Source organism: Gossypium hirsutum, chromosome D03 (genome assembly GCF_007990345.1).
Source record: "Gossypium hirsutum isolate 1008001.06 chromosome D03, Gossypium_hirsutum_v2.1, whole genome shotgun sequence".
NCBI classification, from domain to species: domain Eukaryota; kingdom Viridiplantae; phylum Streptophyta; class Magnoliopsida; order Malvales; family Malvaceae; genus Gossypium; species Gossypium hirsutum.
The window spans coordinates 35543943-35552967 of record NC_053439.1 but is presented as its reverse complement, the minus strand read 5'-3'; the positions used below and the strand labels follow the sequence as shown (position 1 = coordinate 35552967).

The following is a 9025-nucleotide window of genomic DNA, read 5'->3' as shown; positions in this document are numbered from 1 at the left end:
AATTTTAAAAAGTATGATGACTAATATGAAAAATCATCTAAATGTGGAAAATATTAATTATTGTGGATTTTTTTGGCATGAAATGGATGAGAATGTGATTTGGTGTGATGAAAATCACTTTTGGGACTAAATTGTAATTTTCTCATTTATGTCGGGGAAAAAGCCAAAGTGAGATTTTCATTACTCATGGAATTATAATAATTATTTATGATCGATTATGAACATAAATTGTTCTAAGTATGGAATTTTAAGAAGAATCGCTAAAAAAGGTAAAAAGTGTCAAATGGTAATTTTGCTGAAAAGGATAATCTAATCAATTCTTGAGACTTCAAAGCTAAAAGTAATATTTAAATATGATATTTGGCATCCGAAATTTATTTTGGATCTTTTAAACCTCGTATTAATGGAAATGGACTTCAAATTGGCATAAAATGGACTTGAAATATGTAAACATGAGCCCAAAACCCATTTGTTGGTGTTTTAAAGATGGGAGAGAAACACATCAGCTCATTCTCTTCTTCTGTAACGAAAACAACAAAAAAAATATGAAAAGTTCACTCCCTTTCTTCCATTTTCTTGCTCATTTAACCAATTTCTCTCAAAATTTCCACTACCCATCTTAAGATTTTAATAAAATCTCTATGGAAACTACCTCCTAAACTCATTACCATCATCAATTTCACCAATTTTAGCTTAGGGTTTATGGAGCTTTTGCGAGGGAAGATGAAGCTAGAGAGAGAAACCTTCAACAATGGTAAGAATGGTTTTCTACACCTCCATTAATTGATATTTGTTGAGAAATGATATGAAAAAGCTTGGAATGAATTTATATTAATTATTGGTAATATTTTTGGTTTATGAAAAATGAAGAAATGGTGGTTAATAGATGTTCAAACTTGATTTATGGTGGAATAAAACTTGTGAAGGCTTGATTTAGTGTTGTAAAGCATCCATAGAGGTAGGTATCATGGATACTCTTCTTTCTCCTAAGTTAGTAAGCTTGAAGTTATGAATTAATGTTGCAATTAAGTGTTTAGTATTGTTAATAAAAATGTGAAATTTCATGGCATGATGTGTATGGTAAAACTCTAAAATATGGAAGAAGATATGAGTGGAAATATTCTAGGCATGTTAATGTATTAGTGAACATGTGTGAACCATGTCATTAATATGAAAAGGTTGAATAATGTCATTATGGCTAAATTATGTTAAAATGTAAAGACCTTAATATTGACACTAAAAACTTGTATAAGGCCTAATTAACAATGCGAAATGAAATGTATATGTGAAGGCATTTGGGTGCCTAAAAGTAGTGTGAGCTACGAAAACTGAAATAAAAGAATATAAAGGACTGTAAATCATGTTTAAAACCAAGATAAATATGCACATATTATGAGAAATGAAACTAACTGCTAATTTCTATTTTAATGGCATGAACCATGTAAATTTTGTTGATTTATGTTAAAGTGGCAAAAGTCACGTGATCTTACTAAATCCGAGTAGAGTGTTAAATACCTTGAGAAATTTGTACTGAAACTAAAAATTAAAATGAAATGAAAATTGCACTGAAACTAATAATAATTTGATAAGAAATCTTCTGATAAATTGAATTAATAAAACAAAGCCTTGGTAACTTAGTGAGTTAGCTAGGATGTGATTAGCATGCCCAATAGATGACTTTTGTTACTAGTACTTTGGTGCTTTTGTACTTTTGTTTCCAGCACTTTGGTGCTTCTATTACTGGCACTTTAGTGTGATTCTGTTATGGTTTTCGAACACTAATGCCCCAAGTATCCAACCTTTGTCTTTGAGTCTACTCATGGTGTAATTAATTGCAAACTGATTAATAAGATTGACCATGAACATAAGAAAATGAATATTAATAATGGTACGTAATAAAAAGCTAATAAGCTATATGAATTGTAAAGAATTGAATGGAAATATAAGTTACTAGGAAAGTGGTGTAGATGAATGACATAACATATTGTGGTATGATTGAAAGCCTTAATGCGTTATTAAGGTGAGTTAATAATTGCGCAAGATTCATAAATGAATCAATTGTCAAAACTGGAATATATGCATAATAGAAATAGTCAATAAATTATCAAGCTATAAGTTGAGGCTTAACTTGCAAATTCACATGAAATGGTTAAATTAATAACAATGTGGCTTAAATAAACTCGAAAAGATGATTTGCCTAAAGAGCTCAAGGTTATTAAAGACTTAGGATAAACTTTGATTATTCTTGTTACTTATTAAGCTTTATAGCTCACTTGTTAGTGGTTTAAAACGTGTAGGTGCAGACTTGCCAAGAAGTTGCTATGATAGTTACGAAGCATCGCATCACCCGATGATCCTATAAGGTTGTTTTTCAAATGTTAAAGTGTAATTTGTATTATATTAGTGGGATGTAGACTAAGTATCGTGATGAATATAAAGATTGTAATGTGAATGACATGTACTTAAGGCATCAATGTGTATAAATATGCTTATTTCATATGTCAAATAGTACTTGGAACTTCGGTACGGTGTAGTGGCTGAAGGCTTAAGAAATTAGTTAATGTTCAAAAATGTGTAATTCTGTAATGGCTTGAGCAGTGGCTTGAGCCACCTGAGCGGCTCCTTAGCGAAAAAAATAACTCCAGTATCGCCTAAGCAGGAGCTTTGGTCACTTGGGTGTCAACTTAATGTACTATTACTCATTTTTGTTTTACTTAATTTCTTATAAATTCTTTAAGGATCTGAGTAACTTTTAAAAAATTAACATTCCTATCTTTTACAAATTACTTAATTCTTTTGTTTTAATTGGAATTATATGATTTTTGAACTTTAATTTAAAAGCATAAAAATTATTTTAAATAGAATTTAAATATTTTTACATAATTTTATAAAAATATTTTATCCTATATTTTTTAAAATAAAGAATTAGTTTTGCTCCAAAAATGTCCTGTTACCATCTTGCGTTCAAACCGACCATCGCAAGGGATGTTATGGTTTGAGTTACCAAATATCTATTAGACGTATGCACTGAAGCATATAAGAGATTTCTCGAAATTAACAATTTTCCCAAAACACTGCTCATATTCACTATTGATCCCTTTAACCACATTGGCTCCCTCAACCGTGGCTTCACCAAAAATGATATTGTCATTGAAAAAAAAAGGTGCGTTATCGTAGGACCAGCCCTACCAAGTTTTTCCCCTCTTAGAACACCCTCATAATTAGCCATTCGTAAAAGAGTAGAAAAGCCCTCATTGCAAATTAGAAACAATGAGGGATTCAATGGGTGTTGAAGACTGCTAAATGGGGTAATTATACCTCTAGCAGACCCATTAACCACAACAAAATATTGAACTGAAGAAACAAACTGCATCACCAAATTAACCCATCAATCCACAAAGCCCATTTTCAGCAACATATCCGCGATCATAATCTTTCCTTCTATCCAGCTTGAGAGCAAAAGATTCCTTTCGCCCCGTGCGCCTTTTCTTGAAAGAGTACATAACCTCATAAGCCATTACAATATTATTAGAAATAAGTCTTCAAGGTACAAAAGCATTTTGAGCCTCTATAATGGCGCATAAGTACTTGGAAGCCTACTTACAATAGCAATGGAAATAATCTTATAAATAACAGTACAAAGGTTGATCAACCTAAAGTGAGACATAGTCCGAGCATTAGACTGTTTCGGGATCAAAATAATATTAGAATGATTAATTTCTGCCTTAGAAGACCACTATTTAAAATGGATAAACAATAATTCACAATATCAAAACTAATAATATGTCGATAATTAGAAGATTGGTAACTTATTGAATCAAAATTTAGGGTTGTGACGATTCAAGCCTATTAATGAAGATCAATTCACTTAAAAAACACATCCTGAGGATCGGGTAGTTTATATAAAATCCTTCGGATTAAGGAAGTTAGATCGAATCAAAACTAGAAGATTTATTTTCCAACCATCCTTTTCTTTTATTTTAGTTGTTAATATTATATTGTATTTAGTTATTTTAGCTATTGTTTAGAAGGATTTGTGATTGATCTTTAATATATTGACAAATCTAAAGAATCTTTATATATTTAATAGACTTATATAGGTAGCTATAATAATTATTAAAAACACTTATCTACTCAGTAAGTAATGATATCTGTTAAAATGCATTTTAACAATAAAACTTTTTTGTGATTGATTTTATAAGTTAAATTCTTAATGGAAAAATTTAGTAGTGAGAGATTTAATCTTTGAAGTACAAGAGAGAATTCTTCACTAAAATGTATTAGAGCTAGGATTGCTGGTTGTATTGATTTCGAATATGGTAGATTCGTCTTACCGAGCAAAGCTCCGTTGACATATAGAAACCAAATTAAGTAAACAATTTATTTTCCCCTATTTTCATTGCGGTTTACGCAATTATTACATCAATATCTACTTTCACTATCACTTATGATCATAATATGTTTCTTACAGTTTAGCAGCTGGTTTAGGTCAACAAAGACAAAGATGTTTTGATGGTACCATACATATTCAACCTTTAGATAAATCAATACACATGTTCATCATAAAAACTTGCAGCAACAATAGAAACATTGGGGGAAGCACAATCACGATAATATGATAAAAATAAGACGACATAAATGGCCAACTAATGCTCTGCTTGAGCTGTGGAGTTTTATGGAGAGGATTTCCAAACTGCCTCTGAAGATGGATTTTCACAAAGTTGAAATCCTAAATTAACAAGGAAACTTAATCAAGAATGAGCAGAACATGATCCTTTGCCAATCAGAGGGGAGAATTAAGATATAAACAGGATCAACCAATTGAATAAATGCAAAAACTTGATTTATTACCTGTAGCGTGGCCATGGGGTAAAAGATCACCATCATTCTCATGATTATTTGCAGCATCAAACATGAAGGACGCTTCAGGATTTGCCTCCAAGGAGGAACCAGTAGGAAGAAGTCCTACATTTTTAACCCAAAAAAAAAAAGTAAACATAGGGGTAAATTTTACTAACAAAGAAGCATTGTTTTCCGGTACTGTTAAGCTTTCATTACATTTTAAGTTGGGAGGAGACAGGAGAGAATGGCACTATATACATATTCGAATCATGGACATCATGGCAACAGAACTTAAACCTACACAACTTATTTGCCACTAGACTAGTGGAGATCATGCCGGTAGAACTTAAACCCCCACAAGTTATTTACCACTGGACTATTAGCTGTGATAAAAACTTGTGGCAATTGGAGAGGAGAATTAAAAAAAATACAATAAACAAGATAAACTAATATGATGAATGCAAAAAAAATAAAAAGAAAAAAACTCAATGTATTACCAGCACCAACGACATTGTTGAAAATGTTATCATGATTGTTCGTAGCACCATACTCAGGCAGGTTATAATTTGCAGTAGCAGAATCAGTCCAGTCTCCTAAATTAACAAGAAAGTTAATTCAGGAAGCCATGAGAAAGACCTTGAAATTAAGAGTTAAATTAACCAGCATAAAACCAAAAATTTTAATACCGAAAAGACATGAAAATCCTTCGGACAAATTGGGGGGAAAAAAGACACAAACCAAAAATATATGATGATAAGTACAAAAACCTGTTTTATTACCCAGACTATTAGGGGCATCAAACCCAAAGCGCAAGTTATGATTTGCAAAACCAGCAGCAGCAGCCGGGCCGTAATGTTGTAGTCCTGGTCGGCAAACATGTTAAAAGAGTCTATCAATACAACACCAAGCAATTTATTCAAGTTGTGGCTCGTGACTTATATAATTACCAAAGCATGTTTGCTGAAGAAAACCAGCCATGGAAGGTTGAAAGTATGTCGCCCCTGTCTCTCCCGAACTCACTAATTCATTAACACTTCGTAAAACAGCTCCCGTAGTTGCTAAAACTTGACCGCCTTGCACATTGGTCTGCAACGCAAACCATTCTACCACCTGCAATGTAGAATTCAATTCAACACTCAATAGAATATCAGAAACTCAAATATTCAATATACAGCATCATCGGCATACCTTTTCCAAAGAAGTAAGCATTTGCCCCTGCAATTGAAGAGAAATGAATTATAAACTTTATCTAACATAAGAGAATACTACCTCAACCAAACAAATGGTGAGAACAAACCCTCCCCAACATGAAAAGAGACGACAAAACCTACTTCGGTACAAAAAGGGCATCCGAAAGCTGTAATACATTTCCAATTCAGCTGGACGAAGAGACACCGTCCATGAAATTACAATAATAATTACAATCAATGCATTTGACTATAGATACAAACATGATCAATTATTACAATGAACTATCTGACTGATAACTAATAACTAATATATAGATATGTATGAACAAATCCACAAAATAAATTAGAATAAATATAGAGAAAACTACATCCAATGACACTTAAACAAGGGATCTAAAAATTCACCTAATTTCCTTTCTACTACTAAGTTATGGCCTTATCATAGAAAAGAAATAAACAGTGATAAATCTTTGAATAAAAGATACATAAACTTAACCAAATGTTGAGTACTAACTACTAAGTAAAAATGGCAATAAACATAAATTATAGAAGTTTACAAGAAACAGTTTTCTAAACAAGTATTTTTTTTTTAAAAAAAACAAAGATTTATATAATACAAATTTCCGTACATCAACTTTCCATCCAGTGGGATTCCCCTCAATTGTTCCTCGTTTGCTGTTTATAAAAAAGCAATTATGATTTCACAAAAATAAGATTAAAAAACAGTCCTATAAATGGGTATTCTAGGAGATTTCAAGGTTTCTCATGTGATTCAAACAAATTTATGATAGTTTAAGCTAATTATTATTGAAATGAAACTAAAAGGAGAGAGGAATGCGAGTGCAGAACCTGTGCCTCAAGCTTTCTCTTAAGTTGTTGGATCTCATTTCCCATAACCCCAATTTTAGACTTGTATTCCTCTAGCTCCATTTTCGTCTTCTGGTGTTCATCCTTCAACTTTGGGATCTCTTGTTCCTTCTCCTCACGCCTCATCTTTAGTTATAGAAACACCAAAGCAAAAATTAATTAATTAATTAAAGACATAAATAAACGAAGGGGAAAGTTGACGATCACTGTACTTTAATTTTCAGTCGATATCGTTTACAGCTCTCGTTATGTTTATCCATCTGAGCTCGCGTTTTCAGAGATTTGGTACACCTTCGTTGGGGTTGGATTCCGGTCTCAGCCTCCACCGCCGCTTCAGCGCCGCCAGTACCCTCCATTTCTGGAGGAGGCTGCTGCTTTCTTTTCACCATCAAACTAGATTACAAGAATAAAGCTGCCTCTCTACTTGATTACCCGAAATTTGTACTACACACTACTTTCGATTCAAAACAATTGATTGAATCTTTCAAAAAACTTGCTTAGGGGATGGAACAAAGATTCAAAAAAACAAACGACGACTTCAAGTCAACGCCTCTAGATAAGAACAAAACGAAGAAAAAGTGATGAAAAGGTGAGAACCGTCCATTTCTGATGAACCTCCGAAAGGCTAAACCGACGGTGAAGAAAAGAAACTCATCATCTCAAATTTTGAAGAGACACTGAATATTCATAGTCTCAAGTTAGAACTCTGTTTTGATCTAATTGTACTCAGTCCCTGTACTCTTTGTTCATTTGAACTTTAATCCCTTTACTTTCTAATATTAAGAATTTAATCCTTTTATTTTTTGTTTAATAATATGTTTTTTGAAGTTGCAGTTAAGATCAATCATAACATATGCAGAAATTAGAACTTAAGCATTCAAAATTTCAAAGCCTCGACTTTAGCAACACAACCAACGGTTTATTAGATTACGCGACTTTTTTATATGTGTAATATAAGCCTTGTGATCAAATTTTATATTTTAAAGATAGACACATAATTCAATTTAACAGAATTCTTCTTACGGTGTCATTAATTCAACTTTGATTATTAAATTAAAAGAATAGAAAAACTAAAATACTAAAATTCAAATATACAAAAATATAGAGACTACAAACACAATTAAACCTTTTTTTTCTTCGCAACTTTTTCATCTGCTCGCGCGAAAATTTCTCTCCGATGACATGAATCGGGCATCAATCTTATTTAAAAAATAAAAAATATGGATATAATAATATTTAAATTTTTGAGGTAAAATTTTAAATTTCATACTTAATCAAAGTTTTCTTTTTCTAATATTTATGCATTTCATTACCTCAATTAACTATATTTACACTATTATTTAAGTCCATGATCGAGTTAGTGTCACCAATCAACCGAACACCAACTCGATTAGAGAATTTACTTTGATGCCTTTTCATATTTAAAATAAATTTTATTATTCGAGAATACTTTATCTTTTTATTTTTTCTAAAAAAATCAAAAAAATTTGCATATAATAGAATTTAAACTCATGACAATTGAATTAGTAAAACTTAAAATTTCCCACTCATCCAAAATTTTATTTTATTATTCGTGGTCTCCACACGCATTCGTGTGGGATAGAATTTTTAATATTTATTAAAATTGAAAATAATATATATTAACTGATCGATTAAGTTAGTATCACCTCTGAACTAGGTTCCAACTCAATTAAAAGATTATCAAAAACTCATGTATTTTATAAAATAGCAAATATTATTTTGAGAACATTTGTGTCATTTTGTATTTTGATAAATCTAAAAATATTATATATATAGAATGAGGAGATTATGAAATTTGAACCGATGACATTATAAGTTTCACTATTTCAATTTTATCATTTCAACTAACCACATTTAATTTTTAAAATAATTTTTTATAAATTTCTTACATGAATATTTTCACTCAACTCTTAAATTAAAATAAAAACGCATTCAACCCATAGTCTTTTGAATATTATAATAATAAAAAGAAAACTCAATTTTAAAAAAAATTACTGCATGAATAGCGACATCGCTAATTTTACATAGCAAATCAAAATAATTATTTTAAATTAACTAATTTAATAAATCATAAAAAAGAAAATAGAAATTATATTTAAAGTGTT

The 9025-nt window shown here is 30.9% G+C and overlaps 1 protein-coding gene and 1 long non-coding RNA gene across 7 annotated transcripts; one reads left to right on the top strand and one right to left on the bottom strand.

Annotated features, from left to right (window-relative positions):
• Positions 1–454: 454 nt before the first annotated feature.
• LOC107950710 (uncharacterized) lies at positions 455–2499 on the top strand. Its single transcript, XR_001698153.2, has 2 exons — positions 455–754; positions 2298–2499. It is a non-coding gene; the product is annotated as an uncharacterized lncRNA (long non-coding RNA).
• Positions 2500–4367: 1868 nt separating this feature from the next.
• On the bottom strand, positions 4368–7807 carry LOC107950711 (uncharacterized). 6 transcript variants are annotated; one of them, XM_016885628.2, is made up of 9 exons: positions 7112–7736; positions 6882–7025; positions 6174–6221; positions 6031–6057; positions 5790–5952; positions 5610–5705; positions 5340–5435; positions 4852–4965; positions 4368–4729 (listed from the first exon to the last, which is right to left on the bottom strand). In XM_016885628.2, exons 1-9 carry the CDS (start codon positions 7286–7288, stop codon positions 4674–4676), a joined length of 921 nt encoding a protein of 306 aa, XP_016741117.1. In that variant the 5' UTR covers positions 7289–7736; the 3' UTR covers positions 4368–4673. The 6 variants fall into 6 exon arrangements, with proteins under 6 accessions (XP_016741117.1, XP_016741118.1, XP_016741120.1 ...); XM_016885629.2 differs by having other exon boundaries at positions 5622–5705; XM_016885631.2 differs by lacking the exon at positions 6174–6221 and having other exon boundaries at positions 5622–5705; positions 7112–7807.
• Between the last annotated feature and the right edge of the window lie 1218 nt (positions 7808–9025).